At 34.6% G+C, this 22,903-nt stretch overlaps 2 protein-coding genes across 4 annotated transcripts; one reads left to right on the top strand and one right to left on the bottom strand.

Moving 5' to 3' along the window:
* Window positions 1-1,550: 1,550 nt before the first annotated feature.
* Window positions 1,551-9,425, top strand: LOC110821349 (Basic-leucine zipper (bZIP) transcription factor family protein). 2 transcript variants are annotated; one of them, XM_088220187.1, is made up of 5 exons: window positions 1,551-3,079; window positions 6,405-6,537; window positions 6,720-6,804; window positions 8,250-8,643; window positions 9,050-9,425. In XM_088220187.1, exons 1-4 carry the CDS (start codon window positions 2,376-2,378, stop codon window positions 8,618-8,620), a joined length of 1,293 nt encoding a protein of 430 aa, XP_088076313.1. In that variant the 5' UTR covers window positions 1,551-2,375; the 3' UTR covers window positions 8,621-8,643; window positions 9,050-9,425. The 2 variants fall into 2 exon arrangements, with proteins under 2 accessions (XP_088076313.1, XP_088076312.1); XM_088220186.1 differs by lacking the exon at window positions 9,050-9,425 and having other exon boundaries at window positions 8,250-9,028.
* Window positions 9,426-10,141: 716 nt separating this feature from the next.
* Window positions 10,142-22,817, bottom strand: ETFQO (electron-transfer flavoprotein:ubiquinone oxidoreductase). Of its 2 annotated transcripts, XM_088220184.1 has the most exons (18): window positions 22,107-22,816; window positions 21,668-21,744; window positions 20,575-20,681; window positions 19,659-19,740; window positions 19,479-19,587; window positions 18,780-18,826; window positions 18,597-18,671; window positions 18,130-18,246; window positions 17,791-17,859; window positions 16,659-16,751; window positions 16,096-16,198; window positions 15,327-15,451; window positions 13,593-13,642; window positions 13,422-13,488; window positions 13,152-13,231; window positions 11,165-11,293; window positions 10,993-11,059; window positions 10,142-10,378 (listed from the first exon to the last, which is right to left on the bottom strand). In XM_088220184.1, the coding sequence occupies exons 1-18, from the start codon at window positions 22,576-22,578 to the stop codon at window positions 10,295-10,297; spliced, it is 1,953 nt and encodes a 650-aa protein (XP_088076310.1). In that variant the 5' UTR covers window positions 22,579-22,816; the 3' UTR covers window positions 10,142-10,294. The 2 variants fall into 2 exon arrangements, with proteins under 2 accessions (XP_088076310.1, XP_088076311.1); XM_088220185.1 differs by lacking the exon at window positions 16,659-16,751 and having other exon boundaries at window positions 22,107-22,817.
* Window positions 22,818-22,903: the final 86 nt, after the last annotated feature.

The following is a 22,903-nucleotide window of genomic DNA, read 5'->3' as shown; positions in this document are numbered from 1 at the left end:
TGATAATGGATTATCAATAACTTCAAATTGATTCCTCTTAGGTCGATGTCCGAGCAGTTAATGGGGACGGACTGTAAATTCGTTGGCAATATGTCTACGCTTGTTCAAATTCAGTCGGTCCAATAATTCACTTTACACCACTAAATGATATAATCCATATATATATTTTTTTTCATAATTGGTAGTCAGCATGGAAGAAGAAAAAAAAGTCAAATTTTTGTGTATATCACTGTTTTTATTTCTATATTTTTTATTTACTCTATTTATTTTGTTCACATAAATTCTGATCTGGGTATCGATTTAAATTAATATCGGGATCATTAAGTATTAAGTATAAAGTTTAATATAGTTACGATGTATATAAGAATACGGCTGATCATTTAATTTATTTATACATTAATATAATAATACTGATCAAGGGAGGTTAAACTTATTTTTTTTAAGAAAGTTAATCGTGAAAATTTTGATCAATTTTTATTTAAAAATTTGATGAGTGTTTCGTGTTAAATTAACGAAAATTTTGATCGAATTTTTTTACTTAAAAAAAAAAAAAATCAAATTTAAGTTGACTTTTAAGTAAATATCATGTGGTGGGTAGAATTGAATACTACATTAATTGTTTATAATTTGAACTTACCTACTTAGATAAAGTGTGACATTTAGATATTATATTTATTTTGAAGATCACATTAGTCTTAAAGTTGATACTTAGATAAAAACATTAGTATTAAACAAACTATATATCTTGATTACTTACACAAACTAAATTTGACTTTTGCTTTTGTAATAGAGGAGAGAAGTTATCAAATGAACAAGTATATATATATATATATATATATATAATATATATATCTAATTTATACTTCATTTGGGTATATGGTTATACGTGAAATAATTAATTAATAAATTATTTAAAATGTTTAAATATAGTTTAATTATTTTAGAAAATAGAAAAAAAAATCGAATATTTAAAATAAATAGAAAAAACATTAAAAATTTAATTTAATTTAATTATAATTAAAAAAATTAATAATCTAATTGTAACAAAAATATCAAAATTTAAAGATTAATGTAATATTTTGAATAAAAATATATTTAATTTAACATAAAGTAAACTAAAAATATTTAAATTCTACAATTTAATTAAAGGAACAAAATTTGTAGTTTAATTAATTAAATTAAATTAAATATTTAAGCCAAAATTTAGTGAAATAAATGCTAGTGAGAATATAATGAATCTGTTAATTAAAAATTGGCTCATTATTTATTGACATTTTCATTTTTAGGGGGCACCGAATCCTAACCCAAAATAAATAAGAATCTTCCATTTACAAAAAGAAATTATCCAAAAATAGCGGAAATAGTTAAATCAAGTAATCCAACGGCTACCGTATCTCACTCATACCTACACCTTTGATACATGCAAGTATTGCCTCGATGACTTACGGTTGCAATTCACAAGCTTAAAAAGGTTGTACGTTCTGACAATCGATGATAGTTTTTTCAAAATGTACAACCCGTTTTTGCCTTCTACAAGAAGCTTCGCTTATCGGGTCTGGTGGATCTCTCTCTCTCTCTCTGTTTTTTCTTTCACTCGGACAGAGACAGTCTCTGTTTCTCTCTCTAAAAACCTCAACATCTCTCTCTAAATCTATAGGCGTACGTGTAGAGTATCGGCCATGTGATTTGCCCATTCGATTCGCTTTCTGTAAAAAGCCTGCGCTGATTCCGTTTCTCGCTTTTCATTTGTTCGATTTCTTTTATTCTTCTGTTTTCCTTTAACATGTTGTTGAAAATTTATCTGGGTCTGCAACGACATTGGTGAAAACGAACTCAACGTTTGATTTTCCTGGAAATCTCACCTGATTTTTCATGGAAATTTTCATTTTTCGGTTCTCGGTTTCGGTGTTATCGAATTTCTTCTCGTGATAGCCTCTTGTACGTGTAATTCTGGTTTGGTTGATTTGAAGCTCGTCCTCGTTGATCCGATCTTTTTCATTTTTCTAGGTTTTTTATTTAATATAGTGAGATTGTTGTGTCTGCTTTTTTTTTTTTTAAAAAAAAAAATTGAACTCCTCATTTTGAAGAGTTTAGATTTTTCTATCTACTATATAGGTTTTTGTTTTTTGTATTTTGCTTGATTCTATCTCAATTCTCTCGATCACATTTTTCTCTAGGGATTTTCCTTCGCAATCTCAAATTCCTGTTCTCGTAACTTGATCAAAACTCTGTCTCGGTTCCTTGTTGTCTCTGTCCTTGATTTCGTTGTTTTCTCAGTGAAGAATCAAAGGTCAAGTCCGAATTTTCTCTCTGTTATTATTTGTGTTTTTATCTCAAAATCTCGTTGTTTTCTGAGAATTCTCCTGCTGGACTAGATGGATAAGGATAAATCCTCTAGTCATGGTGGTGGGTTACCACCTCATTCGGGTCGGTTCTCCGGGTTTTCGCCCAATGGAAGTGGTTTCAACTTGAAACCCGAGTCATCATCATCATCATCTTCATTACCTCCATTGATTCCCGGTGCTAGCTCAGAATTGGGTCATTTTGGTCATGGATCTGATTCTAGTCGCTTCAGCCATGATATCAGCCGCATGCCCGATAACCCACCAAAGAATTTGGGTCACCGCCGTGCCCATTCTGAAATCCTCACTCTTCCTGACGATATTAGTTTCGACAGTGATCTCGGCGTGGTGGGTGGTGCGGACGGGCCTTCCTTCTCCGATGAGACTGAGGAAGACTTGTTCTCCATGTATCTTGATATGGATAAGTTCAATTCTTCTTCTGCAACTTCTTCATTTCAAGTTGGTGAACCGTCTGGTGCAGCTGGAGCCTCCGCTTCAGGGCAGACAGTGCATATGGGGCTGCCTGCTGCTTCATCAATGGAAGCGGTGGTGGCTGGTTCGAGCGAGAAGCCGAGAGTTAGGCATCAACATAGCCAGTCCATGGATGGGTCAACAACTATTAAGCCCGAGATGCTCATATCTGGCTCAGAAGAAGTATCACCAGCTGATTCGAAGAAAGCCATGTCTGCCACGAAGCTTGCAGAGCTTGCACTTATTGATCCCAAGCGTGCTAAGAGGTAGCACTTCCATTTTATCAGTTTACTCTTTTGGGTTTACAGGTACTATATGTTCATAAGATGGATTTCCTTTTTTGCCTTTTCTTTTGGGATAGAAAATTCATTACTTTTGATTCTCATTTGGTGTTTCTTTTATTATCCGGATGTGAATAAATTTATATTAGTTTATAGCTGATGCTTTCCTTTTCTTAATGCGTATATAAGTCACTTCAATAATTATGATTGAAAATTGTTTTTATTTAGTTTGTCTTAGTGAATTTGAGTGCTTTAATGGATATTCCCACTAATTTTATTTGAAACATTATTTGATTCGAATGAACTCTGAAGATCAATAGAAAGTTAGAAACTGAGGGAAACACATTAACTTAAATTATTTTGATTGCAAACCCTCAACTTTTGGGCAACGGAGAAGTTTTTCCTTGAGTCTTAACAACATTTGAGCTAAAGGCCTAGGACTCGCAAGTTTTGGGCATGGGATGGTATGATGGCTACTAAAGAAAAGAAAAGAATCGTCTCCCTCCCTTATGCAGTCTTCTGGATGTACCGAAAGAAAGAGAAAAAGAAAAAAGCCTTTCCGAAGAGCTGAGCAACCTTTTTGAAGGGCTGGGCAACCCCATCATTGGATTAGTGTCTCGAGTTGCCAACTGTAAGTTTATGGATAGTGTTTGCTCTTTCATCGATTGGGAAGGGGGTCGAGAAACTAGGATACGTGTAGACTTTTTGTCTAGTGCTAATGTAAGGCGTACTTTTTGCGCATGAGGGGCACATCCAAGGTGCAGCCGGGAACAACTGTAGACTAGAATGGCTTCGAGTCTTTATGGCTATATTATCTGAGGGTATTCAATTAATTAGTAATACTGGGTGATTAGCTTTTGAATTGATACAGAGCCGTCTTATGCTTTGATTAGCCATCAAAGTCTATAAGTTCCTGCCTATCTGTGGAAGTATTTCAATTTACCAAATTGGTTATTGTCAAGGATCAAATTGTATTTCAGCATTCTTCAACAACTTGATGAAATTTTTTATGTTAAAACTGCTTCATATTTTTGTTTATTTATTGAGGTTTGAAAGGAATCAATTATTTTGCGTAATCTATCTGTTTTCAATTTGGTTTGAGTTATGATAGAAGCCACTTAGTACCATGTGCCTTATGCTAGTTTCTAATATAGAGGATGTTCAGTGGGAAGCCGGAGTCGCTCTATACTATCTGCAGTCAAGTTTCACTTGGTGGTCATCTTAGGACCTTCTTAATGTTACTCATAAATCGACCACTGATTCGTGGTTCATTCTTATGATATCTTGGTTCTTTTGAATATTGAGACCCATTAAGCCTATAAGTTTACCCATTGCTTATCCTTCCAACTTTCATCTTTGTCTTCGATGATCTGCACCATTTTTTTATTTTTTATTTTTAAAAAGATCTTCATCATCTTCTTTTCCAAGGGGTCATTATTCAGCTGGAGCCTTTTGCCTTTGATGTCAATATTGCTTCAAGCATATGTAGCTACTAATATGTGTTGTTCTGAAGCATAGAGGTTAGCCACTTAACAGAATGCATGAAGCTTAATGATCTGCTATTGTAAATTAGTGCCAGTGACCTGTGACTGGTGAATGATGCTGCTTTACAATACTTGAGAGAAACAGGACAGTATAATTTGTCACTTACCACCTGCTGTCAGAATATTATTTCAAATTCTTCTCGAAGTCTCTCTTCCCAATTATTCCATTTCCTGTTCAGTTGTCTGCTGGTTTATGTAATATGTAATATGGCAAAGCCTTCCATTGGTCAATGGACTTTGAGGTGGCAAAGACTTGTGAGACTCTCCCACATGGGATGCATGTTTGAAGGTCATTACTTATTTATTTTCTGTACACAGCCTGGGGTCTAATAAGATACTTGTGACAATTGGGGATTTATGAATTTCTTACCATTTATGTATCCTCTAACAATATTAAAGTTCTCTTGTTGTTAACTATTTATGTGTTAGTTTTGTTAGACCTCTTCCTTATTTTTTGTTTTTTTATTCATATTGACAGAATAAACTGAACTTTGTGAATACTTTCAATGTACAAAACTAACTCCAAAATTGTATTTCTACTTGGGCTTTTTTCTTATTTATCCTTGTGGGGAAGTTCCTATTGGTTGTGATCCAATTGGAATGAACTTGAATTTGTTCTGCTGCCCTTTCTTGGGCAAATCAAGATCTTTTTGGCATATCCTTTTCTTGGGGAACTAAGATCTAATTTTGATGAATATCTTGGACACATCTTTTTTTTCTGAAATAGAAAATGGAAAGTATATAACTAGGAGCACCAAGGGTGCAACCCATGTCAAATTTACAAAGTATTCATTGTAGCAAAAAGGTTTCTAAATTTCTCCCTGACCACTGGAGGTTTCTAAATTTTTTGAAATAGAAAAAATCAAGGGTCTTAAACCATCTATTTTTAAGTACATCAAAACCTCTCACCATTTCAATCCCCTCAAAACCCTTACTATTCCTCTCCTTCCACACAAACCATAAGATAGATACTGGAATCATATCAACAAACATACATCTCCCCTTCAGAAACTTCCAAGCCTCTAATTCCTTTCTGACCGACCCAGACACCACCCAATTAATCCCCAAAATGTTATATAATGCAGACCACAGCTCAGATACACCATTGGGCACCAGTGTAAAACATGGTTACAGCTCTCCTCAGCTTTTCTGCACGTAAAATGGCCATTCACTTGGATTATACCCCTACTTCTCAGTTTATCAATGGTTAAGATACACTCCTTACAAGACTCCCATGCAAAAACGGAGATCCTAGGAGGGACTCTCACCTTCCAAACCTGTTTATAAGGAAATCATCTTGGACCCATCTCTTTTATTGAGTCGGAGCTGTTCCATGAGATATGGTGTTTGTGTGAAGGGATATTGATATTGGCCTTTCCCGACCCTGCTGAACAATTGACTAAGCTAGAAAAGGGTTTGTTGTATGAAACATATCACCTAATACATTATCTCAGCATTTCTTTTCCTGTTTAATCAATAGAATATGCCTGAGAAGCTAATCAATAAAAATATTGTACATGATCAATATAACGTTTCACACGTTATTTATGCATTGCGATAATAAATCTGAAAAAGGAAGGCATGACCTAATTGTAACCTCATTCTATCTCTTGCTAAAATGATAGAATACCCAATGACTACAATCTGATCCAATGGGTATGAAAGTGTGTGTCTGGACATTCTTCTTTCTTTTGGTTGTCTTGCCATCTAGCCATATGTTTCATGTTGAAATCACATGTTTTTTCTTTCCTGTGCTATGTAAATAGGATCTGGGCAAACAGGCAGTCAGCTGCAAGGTCAAAGGAAAGGAAGATGCGATACATTGCTGAGCTGGAGAGGAAAGTACAGACACTGCAAACAGAAGCAACATCACTCTCTGCTCAATTGACTCTGTTGCAGGTAGTGAAGCAGGACATAATCTGTTCTTGTTTTAATCACCAGAGTGTGGTTCCTGTTGTTTATATATACAACCAATTTGTCCTGGCTTTTGTTTTTTGTTTTTTCCTGGTGAAGTGACATAACTAACTTCATTTTAGGCACATTTACATATGCACTTATGATCATGGGTTTCTTTTCTTCAGAGAGATACCAATGGACTGACTGCTGAAAATAGTGAGCTGAAACTGCGTTTGCAAACAATGGAGCAACAGGTTCACTTGCAAGATGGTGAGGATATTCTTTAGGAGACATTTGTTAAAGACAAGTATCTTTTCTTTGTTTCTTATTTCCACATAAATCCTTATTTTTTCTTCGCCCTAGTCTAGATACAAGCATTTTATGAGTGGTTTCTGTTATATTTCATGGATAATTCCACCAAACAAACACGTGACACGATGCAAATGCATATTGTTTACCTGGAAATACGAGTTGTGATAAGTCTAAGATATGGAGTTCTATGTTGCTTTTCCTCTTGTTTACCTGAGACCAGGGTTTGAATGTCATCGTGAATCTTTATTGTGCTATTTCAAAGAATTTTATTGTGCTAGTTAATTATTGTTGTCATATTCCAATGAGGAGATGATGTTGCTTCTCGATATTGTTTCTTCCAAAGGTGTATGTGATGAGGTGCTTCACATGTTTGAAATTGTCCTACAGACTGAAAATGTTGCTCTTTTCACTAAAGTATTTTTTTTTTCTTTTATATTTTCTCTTTGTTTATATAGGATTAAATGCCTTCTGTCTGTTGACTGATTATATTTCAGTTCTTGCAGTTTAAATGGTTCTGTTAATTTATTTCATCACAATGGCATTGGTGGTGGATCGCAACAACTTTATTAGGTCTTTTATGTTCATTAACTTATATGGGTTGTTCTTGTGAGGAATTGGGGGACCTGGTTGATATTTTAACTGACATATAAATATTTTTGTGTACGAGTTGCATCCCCTTGATTCTTTTTGTAGTATGATTCTTTTTTTTTTCACAAGAAAAAAAAGACTTATATCGTATGTTATTTATATGGTTCAATATGTACTGAAACCACTCACATTCTTTTTTCGTTTTCTAAAGCTTATCTTAGCTAAATACAATGTGGAGTTCCATTCTTGATGATGTGGATTGGGTAACCTTACTGACATTTTAATTACTGATATGTAAATATGTTGTTCTTGGGCTGCACTCCCGGGTGCCTTATAATAATTTTTCTTTTTTATCTTAAAATGAATGTTCTGTGGAGGATAAAGCAGTCCTTGCTTTGTGCCATTGACAGATCATTCTTCAGTTCTTGCAGTATATCTAGTTTTGTCACTTCAAGAAACTCGGACCTTTATTTGTTGTAATGTCAATCCAATAGCTAGCATGTGTTGTTACCTTCTCTGTTACTGAAAATTCAAATGTTTAGAGGTGGTTTTTTTTCCAAATGATTACTATGTAGGTGATTTAGTATTTGCCTCATATTAGAGATGTGGCTATCTATCCATTCCTCTTCTTCCTTTCTGCACATAAGTAGATATATTGTAAGTATACACCCCTACAAGATAACTTCTATTCACTTGCATTAGTATGCATACAACATAAGACCATGACTTCATGTTCCACATAAATTTTCTCTCATTTCATTGTATTGTTGCTTTGGTTCTTGCATGGTAATGTTCTTTTCATTTTTGGTTGATAGCCTTAAATGATGCATTGAAAGAGGAGATCCAGCATCTGAAGGTACTGACTGGACAAGCTTTGCCAAATGGTGCCCCTATAATGAATTTTGCTTCTTACGGAGCTGGGCAGCAATTCTATGCCAACAATCACGCAATGCATACTCTTCTAACAGCACAGCAGTTCCAGCAACTTCAAATTCACTCTCAGAAGCAGCAGCAACAGCAGTTCCAGCAGCATCAACTGCATCAGCTTCAGCAGCAGCAATTGCAGCAGCAGGAACAGCAACAGCAGCAGCAGCAACAGAGTGGGGACTTGAGGATTAAGGGATCCATGCCTTCTCCCAATCAGAAAGATAATACATCAGATGTTAACCCTCCGACGAAGGATTAAGAGAGAATGGACCATTTTGGAAGGTAAACCATCGGAGGTTTTTTCCTATTTGTTCAGAACCTTTAGCCAGTCTTTTGTCAGATAGGACATCTACGCTCTTCAGGAATTTCTTGATTTGTTTAGGTAAATCTATATAAGATTTATTTCTAGGCAGTTGAAATATATATTTGATTTTAGTTAAAAAAGAGTGGATTTTGGGACATATGCTGCATGGTATAGCATATTTAGCACCTTTCAAGTATGGCTCTGTAGTTTGTTTTGTTTAATCGCTAATGCTGGGTTAGCATAGCAGTTGAGTCGTCCACGGATTGGAGCAATTCTTTTGAGTTTTGTGTTTTGTTTTGATTGCTCCATGTGCTTGTACATGCACACAGAGGAAGGGGAAACACAAGGATTCTGTTTGATCTATGTTGTATTTGCAATTTACAGGTTTTCTTCTAGAGACTTTCAAGTCTCTCTAGTTGCTTTCTTTTCGACTTCTGCCTTCTTTAGAAAACAGGACTGAAGTGGGCTTTGGGGGAGGGGGAAGGAGGATTTTATGAGTCTCTGGTGATTATTTCCTATATAGGGTTTGGGTCAACTTCCGATCTAACCTTCATTTGAGATGGAAAGGTTGACGGCGAGGATGGACGTAACAGAGTTAGGAACTCATCGTAAATTTCGAGGTTTATATATACATATTTTTGGGTAATATCATGTAGCTCTTGTCAACTTACCTGCTTTAAAAGAAAAATTGCTCTAAACAAATTGTTGAAGTTAATGTTATGTAGTCTTTTAAAGTTCTAAATGTCTTTTAGATTTTACATATTGTTTTAATATAATTTTAAAGTGTATTACTATCTTAATATTATTGTATATTTCTCACAGACTTAAAAGGAAAATCATTCTAAATGAATTGTTGAATTTAATATCAAGGCTTTTTAAGTTATGAAGACTAGGAATCCATGGTCGTATGGAGTATGTATATAGATTTTGAAGTTAATAAATTTTGAGTGTCATACCAAAAAGTTAATAGGAATGATTTAAAATTTAAAATTATAGTTATATAATATAGATTATCTTATTATACTCTATCAAATAAAAGATACTAATATGTCTGAAACATTTCGAGTAATTTTTCAATCCAACATTTCATAAATCGGAAGTAGAGTTCGCGATAGCCGCTGAATCTTCGAAGATTTATATTGGCAACTGTAAGGATTGTTGAGCGATGATCTGACTAGTCATAAATGACGATTTTCATTTGTGGGTATTGTATTTCTCTTTAGTTATTATTTTTTTAGGTCAGTTTTTTTTTTTTTTCATAATTTATAAAAATTGATGGTGGTGTGAATCATCCTAACAAATTTAAAACTTCTTGTCTTCACCAATTTATACTATCTAAAAGTAAAAATACTCTTAAATCCAAACATGAGTTATTACCATACAAACTTCTTTTAATCCTCCCACATCATTTGTAAAAGATTCATTTAAAACTTTTGTAGTGCTATAACTTTGTATTCATGTGTCTCTTTGAAAAAATGTCTTTTCAAATCAATCCACATGACTTCTCAATTAACCAGAAAGTGTTAAAATAAATAAAAGAATCTACAAATCCATGGATTACTGTTATTATAACTACAACCCACAAAACATCCTGTTGTGACAGAGAGAGAGAAGGTAGGTAAGGTTTTCCTACATGAGTGAATATCCAGGGCCACCACCTCCCTCAGGCACTGTCCATTCAATGTTTTGCTTCGGATCTTTGATATCACATGCCTGAAAATTGTTATTTACAAGCATTACCTCACTACTCAAAAACTTCCAACCATATACTACTATACATATACTATGCTATAAATCTAAGGAATAACATCTTCTTTGAGTAAAAATATATACATAATTAACAAATACAGACTTCTTATAATACAATCTCCAAAGAAAAATATACAAGAACATACTACGTGGTTTGAATTCACAATTTATTATCAAAAGAGAGTGACGTACTAGTTATTTAACAAAAAGTATGTCGGTTTTGTAGCCCCGACCATCTTTAGATATTGATATGTGCAACAATAGTAACACTTATGTTTTTATCTGATACGTGAAATAGTTGTTGGATTCTTATTTTATAATCATATATATATATATATTTATCTATAATAATTGAAAATAGCTTTTTTTTTTTAAAAAAAGTAAAAATGCAGCATGGGGTTAGAAAGAATTACTAATAATATTTTTAAGAAAAGAAGTTGTTAGTTTATTTGAACACCTCCTATATGATGCATATGTTTGTGTACATATATATATATATATGTATGAATTATTATGAAATTTAAAATTTAACTTTTATATAAAAAAAGAGCCTTAATTTCAGACTACCATAAAATTACCTTGCAATGCAAACAGTTTTGAGCATTGATCTGCAACTTTAGCTGACCTCCTTCATCTGGTATGTATCTAATTCATTTCATACAAAGACAGAAAGATATATATATTTAGAAAAGAAAAATGTCTATATATGTAATATAACCCGAAATCAAGCTGTTATAAACTCTATCTTACTCATAGACACGGGCCGGGCAATATCGTGACTCGGGTCCAGCATAGTCTGGCAAGTTCACTAGCTCAGGAATCTTGGGGTCTCGCAAGCGAAGATGAGCAGGTTGATCATGTTCATGATTTGTGTTGCTCCTAAATTAGGGAAATAAATACAGAAATGTCATTGTTGAAATGGAGCCAGAGTTTTTTTTTTTGGATAAAAGAAGGAATATTTTTGAAAAAGAAAAAGAGAAACCATAAAGCCAAAAACAGCCAAAAACCAAAAATAATCAATATAATACCGCCTCCCAATTTACTTGTAGCAAAGAAACAGGAAGATATGGGAAATAATCAGAGGGGGAGGCTAAAAGAGTCATCCTCTGCCGGAGAAACTGAGAAGGAAAAACTAATATTTGAAAATCTCACGATTCTGCTCCAACCAGATAACCCACAAACCCGCAAACAAGACTCTTCTTAGAAAGATTTATAATCTCCACTATTCAAGTTATTGGTAGTATATGACTTGAACAATTCTTGCTCTGATAACGTGAACTATAAATCACTAATTTTAAAAATTCAAATTTAAATTATTAGTAGCATGTGACTGGAACCCTTACACGTAACTCAACAACCCACATATCTTTTCGATGTGGGATTAAAATATTATAATCTCTATCACTCAAATATTTGGTGTTCTCATCAAGATTCACAATTACAAATCATTATCTAAAAGTGAGATTCAAGATTGTACTAAACCAAAATCATTGAGTTGACACGTGTTCTAATACAATCTGTACGGTCTCAAACCTTACTACCAGATCCCAACAACTTTTTTTATCCAACCTACTAGCCTTAAAAACTTGTGCTCAAGTTACTGGCAGTGCGTGATTTAAACACCTATATGGAACACAAAAATTATAGATCTTTTTAATATGGAATTTGGGTATCATATATCAATAACACTCTTCCTTTGTTCCCATTAGTCACTCTGTGAAATAGCCTCGTGTTAGCATCCCTCCCCTTAACCCATTTAATTCTAGACTTTGTCTTCAATTCATCTCCTCTTTGACTATGGCCTCCTCAAATTCATAATTTAACAAAAATAATCTGCTTAATTGATCTTCAGAGGTGAGATTCTCAGCTGCCAACTTATCCAAAATATGATATTTCTTCTGGAGTTCCTTTCTTCCTCAAACCTACATTCCCAAACACCTCTTTATTCCTGCATCAAAGCTTACCTTTTATGTATTAGAGCTTTTCCATAAATTTATACCCTTCCCAACCCTCTACCACATCCTCTTGTAACAACCTTTACATTGTCTAAGAAATTAGGATTTTGCGTAAACAAAAAGGAGTAGGATCCCAAGTTACGCCCAAAGAATCAAGGATAATCGGCAGATAATCCAACAAAGGGCTCAAGATACCTCTTGCACCAAATCGGACAAACTATCTTCCCAACAAGCAGAGATCAAGAATTGATTAATGCGAGAGGAATAAATCCCTCCCTTATTATTCGACCATGTAATCTGGCTTTCACAAGAAAAAGATCTTGCAACTCACAATCCGGAATAAATTCATTGAAACCCCTCGTAGTAGCTGTGATTGTTGAACTCCCTTAAAAGGTGTTCTATGGGCATTAAAACCTCTCCCGATAAACCAAAAGGGTTTTTAGAGGCTTTAGAGGTAGAAAAGTTTCTCCCAAAAGAAATGTATAATTCTTAGGTTGTTAGGCCAGGCCAAAAAAAACACAAGCTACCAACTCCTTTTCCCTCTCATGTCAAGCAACTCTGACAGAACACATGTTATTATTGCATGTAAATGGAGACAGAGATTATTAAGAGAAACCATGTTGTTGAATACAAAATGCTGAATAAGAAATAATGTAGGTTCCTAGTAACTGTGGTTCATCAGTTCTTTTGGCATTTCATTCATTGGACAATTTCTAACTATAAATCTAACTAAAAGATCCACATGTGTTGTGGTGAGATTGAAGAGTGCTGCTATACAAAACCTGTGCAGAGATGTCGGTACATCAAAGGACAAAACTCCATCTGGCTTTGGATATTCGATTGGAGAGTGTAACTTTGCGAGCTGCAAATTAAAACATGTAATTAGGAGAATTGTCAAATGAATTTTGTTTATTTTAAAGAAAATTCATAACCTTCAGATCAATTTCTAACTCAAAACATTATTTATTAGAGCTCAAACTCATGGTTTTAACACAATTCATTGCACTATTATGAACTAGGACTAATAGTTTCTTGAACAATGGTGTCCTTACATTTGTTGCCGCATGATCTGGTTTACCATGCTTCAGTGTGAAAGGAGCTCTTCCTTTCAGAACATAGCTGCCAAACAGAAAGACAGTTTTAATGTGGTTTTGTTGAAGAAAAGACAAATCAATTTAGAAAATGTGAGAGTTGGAAAGCCCATTAGAAGATAAAGATCTTACTGCTCTAAAGCACTTATCGCCAAGCCAGGAATTAGGCCATGCTCAAATGCCTGTTTTAGCAAAAGAGTGTGCACATTAACCATCATTCCGCCAACAGTTAGAAGCCCGTCTTATTGTGCATAAGACAAGTCAATAAAGAACATCATTGGCTATGCTTGGTTCAATTCCTATTATATTTCTTTACATTTATTACTAGAATATTTCTAATATGTAGAATTTGATTACAATTTTCATGTTTATTTATGCTTGAAGCAATTTCTAGCTAATTTGAATTCTTCGAAAGCGAGTTTCTGAGTTCTATTTACTAGGTAAAAATAGGAAACTGAATTATCTTAAATCAAAATAAAATTAGAATACTACTTGTATTCCAACTTCATCCCATTATTACTGTATTCCTTTTTTTTTCTTTAGAAGAAAAAGTACTACACATAGCACGAAAGGGGGTGCAAACCTATATACTTAAATCTATACAGGTCTAACAAACAATCAATAAGGTCCCTGTGATATTCGCATGAATACAGAGGTTGGCCTTTAAAAAAACTCGATACCTAGAACTAAAAGTCTTTAAATCTGTCAAAATCAGACTCAATCCCCCTTAAAAGCCCTTCTATTCCTTTTCTTCCAGATGACCCAAACAGTACCAAGAGAGATACGCTTGGCAGTCTTCTTGTTACTGTGAAATCCATTCCATGCCCACAACTCACCCCTGGATACTACCATCCACGACCCAGCTCACACCCAACATAACATAAACCATAGACCAAAGGCAGTATGCATATGGACACCACAGAAAATATGGTAGCAAGTCTATGCATCTTTCTTGCACAGAAGAATCCATTCGCTGGCATCTTGCCTATCCAGGGTCAAAATCTGCTTCCAGACTGCTTCCCAAGCCAAAAAGGCCACGCTGGCAATAGCCTTTACTTTCCACACCAGCTTTGAAGGGGAATTGACGAGTTGGTCACTGTTTGTGGATAGGTACTGATAATAAGACAAACAAGACAAAAAACCATGGAGATGCAAGAAACTCTCTAGCTCCTAGTCGTTTAGATTCCTGGTTAATTCTATGTCCCAAGTACCATTGGAAAGGAATTTAGTATGTGCCTCCTTAACAGTGATTTCTTCGTTCTGTCCAATAGCAAAAATGCCAAAGTACTGCATACTGAGACCCCCACCTTACGTCCAATCATCCAACCAGAAGCTCATTCTCTCCCTAGAACCTACTTTCCATTTAGTGCACCTTTGGAATATCCCTTAACCATCATAACACTCTTGCACGTGCCTAAACAATGAGGTTTTCAAGGGGAGTTAGGAAGTCACTGAAGAAAAAAAAAATCAAATTTAGCCCCTATCATCTTCCTCCAAAAACTGTCTTCCCCCCTCATGAATCACCCAAAAACTGTCCCCTTACCCATTGTTACTGTATTCTCATATCTATTTTATTAAATTAACTCTTTTGAACTAAATATAACCTGTACTTTGTGTTCTAGCTACTCAATTATTTAGCAAATACTATAGAGAACTGCTCTATACATAGTCTTAGGAATGTTATGATACGGTCAATATAAATAGCAGCTAATTTAGGTAAGATGCGGTTGTTTGAAAATTTCCCATGGTTAGAAGGCTCACAATGCAAATAGGTATACCACTAATAAACATTAAAAAATAAGAGATGTACTGCAAAACTAGAACACTTTTAGAAAGTAACAGACAATAATCAATTGTATTACTAACAGGTCGGTAGTTCCGAGCTCCATGGAGTTCCTTCCACACCCATGAACTCCTTAAACTGTCCCAGTATGTTTCCATATTTGAACCTTCATGAAGTACACTAAATGTAGCTTCTGCTGCCAACATTCCTGCAAGAAATTGATCAAGTTAAAAAAATGTAAATGAAAAAGTAGAGAGACCCCACACTTCCAACGCATGGTATAAACAAACTTTTGCAGATTCAAATTTTAGATTTAAGGTTTGTTAAGTGGAATTATGAACTACTTCAGTGTACCTTTGGAGAAGACATACTTGTGACATAACATCAACTCTTTGGGATATTTTAAACAGTAGTGATACAATGGTAAGGCATGGTTTGGATTTGAACTTTTCCAAGAAGAAGAAGATTGCATTTTTATTAATTTCTTTATCCAAAATATCAGGCAATTTTATAGAGAGAGGAATAACAGAGCCTGGGGGAAAGTTGCTTTGAAATTTCTTGTTTTGCCAATCAAAGATATTCTATCGGTGCTTTGAAATTTCTTGTTTTGCCAATCAAAGATATTCGATCTTAATGTTTTTATTTTGTTCTGTTGTTTTCTGTTTGTTGCCTGGAAGATATCTTATTGTCTCATTATGACTTGTAACAGCTTTCTCCCTTCTTAATAATATTTCTTCTCCTATGGAGAAAGAAAAAGATATCTTATACTGATTCAAGATACAATTATTTGAATATGTTTAAGTTTCAGGATGATGGATGATAACCAAATTAAAAAATTAATGTAGCTGGGACCTGATTTCATTGCAGTGTGTGTTCCCTTTATCTTTGGTACATTTAGAAAACCAGCCGAGCATCCAATAATTGCTCCTCCCGGGAAAACTGGATATGGAACAGACTGAAATTTAACTAGCATCATATTCATATTTGACATATGACAAGCAAGTGTTAATGTTATACAAGGAATGAAAAATGTGACTGCAAGAATCCAGATACATTCAACAGTTTGATTATATTAGAATACTGATTAGAGGTCCACTTGGCTTACAACTAAGTAGCTGCATGTACCACTTAAATCCAATTGAAAGACCAAGGGGAAAAGAAATCTAAAGACATTGTCCTTGATCTTACTATCTTCGTGAAATTCTTGGTTCCATAAAATAACAAGGATAATCACATCATTAACTCTTTCTTGGGCACGAACCATAATTCAAATGCTTTGTTATGCAGATTGTGTATGATAAATTGTGATAACATGCTCCTACTTTTCAAGCTTTGCCACAAGCAATGGTAGCATCTACACTTGGAAAAGAGAGAGTATTTTTTTCCTAAATGGAGAAAGATAAATGTTCATTTACCTGAAGCCCTCCTTCATTTAAAGTGCGAGCACCATATTGAAGTACAGTCCCACCTTCCAAAAGTGGTTTGATGGCAGGATGATGTTTAAGTTTCTATAACAGATTTAAAAAAGCAAAGCATAGAAGTGAAAATCCCAAATTCAGGGCTTACAGTAAGGATTAGATATACAGAACCAGAAGTCTTTGGTCTTCTTTTTTTGAAATATAAGAGAAGTAATATTGTGCACAAAGATATCAAGGGGGTACTGCCCATGTACAAAGCATAGTTACAAGTGAATTAAGTGGTTCATGACCCACCAAAAATCATCCCAATCTTTGATGTCATTACTTAACAAAATAGAACTAAAAGTATAGATTCTTCTATTTTTAAAATCTGTAATGTTAGTTTCAGTGCCCTCAAGAGCTCTTGCATTTCTTTCATTTCACACAATCCAAAAAATAGTTAGTGGAATAAGGAACAAATGTTTTTTCTTCTTACAATAACCTGTCCAAGCCCACAACTCTTTACTCACATTTCCAGCCATTACCTAACTTAAACCCAGCAAACCCAAGACAGTAACCCTAGAACAGAAGTCTTTTGTCTTCTTTAATTTCAAATATTTCATTTTCCATTTATGAAATTGAAATCTAACCCTCTTCAACCTCCAGTAATCTGATCTTTTTATCACTTTAGCAGAAGCCCAAAGCTAATTAGAAACTAAGGAGATAAATGCTATACTAAATACCATGCAGCACAAAATGTCAGTTGGAGCATTCATAAAGGAATAATTTGATGAACCTTAAAAGTACATTTAAAAGTGGAAAGCAAATCAAAATGCTCTCTGAATATATATAAACTTCTGTTAGCAGTCATTTGAGAAGGGAAAACTTTGCACAAGAGCATGTTATATCAGGACACATCTACAGCGATTTAGTTGTTTGTCTGCTCATATTCCATGCAACTGTCATTTCTTTTCATGATTCCTTTTTCAGACATCAAATCGTTTTAGCCAATTTCATATTCCCAAAATATTGCAAGTTTTCCATTGATGTCAAAGATTATAAATTCACGTAAGCACTAAACAAGCATAATAATCAAAAAACCCAAAACAACGCATTTACTTTGACATAAAGACCTAGAAATCTACTTTACCTGAAATTCCTCATAAGGATTCAAGAAAGGATTTTGGTAATTCAAAGCAACCACGAGACCAATAGAGATCTGTTGCTCAACCAAAAGAGAAGAATAAATGAGCTAACTAGAAAAAATAATTCAACTGGGCAGCTACATGAAAATGCTTGAAATTTAAAGCCTTAGCATAGTTGCTCAATTCCAATAACACATTTTGCATTTCAGTCCATAAGGATTCAATTATGACTGATGATAAAGAAAACCATGACCATGGAAGAGTTATATGATGGTGACCACAGCAATAATCCTAAAGATAGCAGAGGAAAACAATGAATTTTTCTTAAAAAGGACTTTTCTTACCTGTCTATCTTTCATGTGGTACAAAAATGATCCACCATATGTCTTATGATTCAAGGGCCAACCTAATGTGTGGAGAACTGCCCCAGGATTGTGCTTGCCCTCATCTACTTCCCAAACCTGTTTCAACTTCATATATCAAGAGCTGCTCTAACCCATCCACCAATAACCAGGGAAAATTACCTACTAGAGAAAAGGAAAGCAGAGAAGAAAGAATCCACTCTAGCTTGTTATATCAAAAGCTGCTATAACCCAGCAACTAATAACCAGAAGAAAATTACTTTTTAGAGAGAGAGAAGAAAAGAGAAAAGAAAATTCTCTTTCCTTAGATATTTCTTAAGTCTCTCCTTAAGATTCCGGTCATTCTTCAAAGAGAATAATTTGTATAGGTAAAAAAAAAACCAACATAAGCAAGATCCTAGATCGATACAAGGTTAAAATCCTAAAAAAATTAGTAGAAAGTCAGATACCTCTTTAATTCCTAAAGCATAAGTCTGATGTTGTGCCTGCACCTTTTCTCTCAATTTGTACCTTCTAATTATTTTCTGTTAGAAAGGAATTAAAAAAAATCTGTTGCTATTAGTTCAATAATTTGAGCATGTAAGTTTCAATGATGCCAACTTTTGCAGTAAAAGCTTTTTTTCAGGGCAAACCTCTGACAATGATCCCCGACATCCTTCAGCTAGAAGTGTAAGACATCCTACATATTAGCATCAAACTGTTACGTTAGTGTCCAGGAGAAGAATTTTGTTAAAATGACAAAGAAAGCAACAGAAACAGTTTTCTTCAACTACACAAATTACACTTTCTTAAATGGCCATCCAATTGGCTGAGTTAGAGAGGCCAACGTTCATTGGATTGACATTAGTCAAACCAATATCAAGTCATTTCTATTGACTGAGCAGTTGATAATTGCTTCAGTAATGAGTAAATATGGTCTTCAGATGCAAAGGATTTGATTGGATATCATATTGATATTTCATTGAGGTAAGAATAAATCAGCCATCTGAATCTAGTTGCTAAGTCAAACTAATGGTGAAACATTAATTTGCAGAGTGAAATAACATTGATAGAAGGCAAGAAGACAGAAACATTGGATTTGGTGCCACAATAAGTATACAACCATAAGTTGGAGCAATACAACAGCATCTCAAAGAAAGTGGCTTTCATCTTATGATTCTCAGAGGCGAAGATAGAAGAAAGGACTCTTTAGAAAGACATGATAGCATGCTAGTGAACATGGATGAAGGTATGTATGAGTCTGTAAACTCACACATCCAGTCGTGCATTTTTTCTTATATATGATAAAGACACACACACACACACACATATGTAGAGAAAGAGAGACCTGCCTTTTAATCCTACACCACGTTGGAAATTCTCCTTCTTAGAACCATCTTTGGCTATTCCCATATCATTAGTTCCAATCCCAATAACTTTGTTATTTGCATCATATAATATCTGACGATTATAAAGGTTTGTCATACAAGAATCAAATGTGTGCAAGCAACTATAGAAGTGAACAATACTACCTCACTAGCTGCAAACCCAGGATATATCTCAACTCCCAATTCTTCGGCTTTCATTCCAAGCCAACGCACCAACTGACTTAAACTGTTACATTGTGGAAAATAGTAAGCTTTTCAGCAAATGGTTGTCGCTATTAAATGCAAAAATGAAATATTTGCAAATTAACCTATGCATCAAGAGAAAATAGTGGAGGAGGAGAAAAATGTAACTAACAGGGGTGACTGAGCTTGGTAAGAAATAAGGACACAACTTGGCACATCATAAAAGAGTTTCCTAATCCCTTTGGAACAAACGTTTCAAATGCAAACAGGGAAAGCAGTTTCTGACCAATGATTTTAGTTTTCCAACTGATATGGACCAAAATGACTCATTTTCCTCAAACTTGCGTATTTTTAAGGCCATAGCTCGAGTGAAATTTTTTTCGATGCTCAGATATTTTCCGCTAACCCATGCTAACTCTCACATATTTGAGTTGGAACTACAGAGGCATCACCAGAGGGCTTGTTGCATATGACAAAACTGGTTAAATTTCTTCCCCTCAATATATCCCTGTCAGTCCTTCACCTTTTTACACACCCAAGTAGCAAGCTTGAAATCCTATTTGTTAAACAGTTTTTTTTTTTCCTTCTAAATAATTGTTATACTGTTTTTAGCACTAGAAAGCAATAACTAACTTTTTTGTAAACTCTTCCATTCAGCTTCACCAGCCTCCCATCCTCATTTTGGTCATCCTCACTTTAGCACTGTAAAGCAATAGCTAGAATAGCTGTTTTACAAGACTCTTCTTTCAGCTTGACCAGCATTTTATGATGTTGAAGGAAAATGTTCATGGAAAATTAGATCCCAACTTGTAAAATCAGCAATTTTTTTTGGACACCAGAATGCTTTAGGCATCAAAAGTGTGCATTCCATAACTACCTTATAACATAGTTTCCTTTGTTATCAAAAGGACATGGAAGTGAAAATGCACGATCCTTTGTAAGTAACCAAAATTTGTCAGAAGAAACAGGGACGTTGATTGGTGCCTGCAAATAATAGCAAGATAAGAGCAAAGAGAAGATTTACAAAGAAAATAATCAATGCAATGACATAACTGTAATACAGTTTTTGAGAATAAAGAAAATATGTATTATTGTTGCTTTATCTACTGAGGGTAGAAAAATAAAGATTTTATTTTTTGAGAGAAAAAGGAGAAAAAAAAAACTAAATTGAACCATGGGGGCACCACCTATATGCAAAAATAATTACAAGAGATCAGAGACCAGAAAATCTACAAGGAGAGCAAGCACACTAAAAAATTCTCATATTCCTTTCTTTCCAAATAACCCAGAGGAATGATATTGAAGAACTCTTTTTTTAGATTACAAGCGCAGAAACCCAACCAAGCCCAAATTTCTCAGACAACAAAACTTGAAATAGTCCAAGTCAAGTTCGGGAGACAGAGCAGAATTCCCAAGAGAAAAGAAAAAAAACAACACGACATGGAGACAATCCCCTAAACCAATTAAGCTTAAACAAAATCTTTATTCATTACAAAGAGTTAGGACAGAGGGTTCAACAGCTAATGTGGAGCTTATTCAAGGGTAATGATTCCATCCCAAATTTCATTAGTTAGATTACACCCAAACAGGAGCATGTTAAAGAACCAACCAAGTTAAAAAATTTCTGGTCTCACCATAAGAAAGCCCCAAGTCGAGGGCTCAATTTTTCTCATGTGGGCAACATGAGCATAACAAGGAAGAAAGAAGTTCATCCATCTCTTTCGACCACAAAAAGGAAAAAAAAATTGACCCATTTCCCTTTCATGAACCAACTGATTCTCAACTTCACGTCCAAGGTCACCATAAATCACATCATTATAGTAAAAAAATACTAGAAACTAACTTCCATCCTGTTGTCATGAATTGAATTATTATCATATTAAAAAAAAAAAAAAAACCTAAGTTACTATAAATCACACAGCATAGTCCAGACTAGACGCAGTTATCAGCTGAAACCAAAAGAGACACACCTCTTCTTGTTTCCATTGAGGAAGAAGTTCATCCAGTGCTCGAGGTTCAAAAACATTCCCAGATAAGATATGAGCACCTATAACCATACAGCAATTATTGTAGTCACTGCAAACTCCAGAACTTCAATTAACAATGATAGGGAGCAGCAATTCTCAATAGACTGAGCCAAAGACTTAATGATTCAGAAAAGAATTTTATGGAATATTTGCAAAAAAAAACAAAACACCCACAGAAATATTTTAACTTGATATTCTACGGTTCATCCTCCCTCTTAAAAATGACAATTTCTTTTGCCAAAATATGTCTAGAGAACTACAAAGAAATTCTATTTTTACACCAAGATTCCAAATCTTTAAGCACATACAAGATGATTAACAAAGTAGCAATATCATAAAACTTAAAGCAGATAATTACCAAAGACCAATGATCATGACCTACCAACTTCTGCTCCTTTCTCAACAACACAAACTGACAAATCAACATCTTTTTCACGGCACAATTGCTTCAAGCGTATAGCTGCTGACAAACCAGCCGGTCCAGCCCCAACGATCACAACGTCATACTCGATAAACTCTCTATCCGCTCCACCGCTGAAACTCCTCGAAAACCCTTTCCCAATCCCATTGCATCTCGTCAAACGAATTGGGAAATACCCAGATGAAAACAATCGATCAAAACCATTCTGGAACCTTAAAAATGTAAAATTTCCATTCGAATGAGGAAAGCAGGAAAACCCATTTGGAGTTTGGATTGAATTTGCAGGATGCAAGCGGTTTGGAGGAGACCCAGATGGATTAGCAAGGGGATTTGAAGAGAGTAAAGAAGTGAGATGAGGATAAATTCTCTGACGGTGTGTTGGGTTTTTGAAAGATTGGGTTTTGGCGTGGAGAATTGAAAGAAACCTGTGCATGATGAAGATGATGAAAGTGGAGACACAGTGCTGTGCAAACGTGCTACTGATTTTTGAGTTCTGTGCTAGTTGTTAATGGTTCAAAGAGACGTAGAAGCCATTGCTGATGACTGATGAGCTTGTATTTTCGTTAACTGACGTGCCAGACATATCAAGGTCTTGTTCTGATCCTTCCATGTTCGATTTCTCGTTTCTCTTCTCTTTTCTTAATCCTTTTTTTTAGGAGTGTGGATTACATTTTTTATTATTATTGAAGTTTATGATATAATTAACATAATAATATAATATATTATCATTTGAATGAATAATTATCAAGACTTTGTTC

This window comes from Carica papaya, chromosome 5 (genome assembly GCF_054855325.1).
Source record: "Carica papaya isolate Zhongbai chromosome 5, ASM5485532v1, whole genome shotgun sequence".
Classification (NCBI taxonomy): Eukaryota; Viridiplantae; Streptophyta; class Magnoliopsida; order Brassicales; family Caricaceae; genus Carica; species Carica papaya.
Note: the sequence above shows the minus strand (reverse complement) of the source record. Positions and strands in the feature narration are given on the sequence as shown.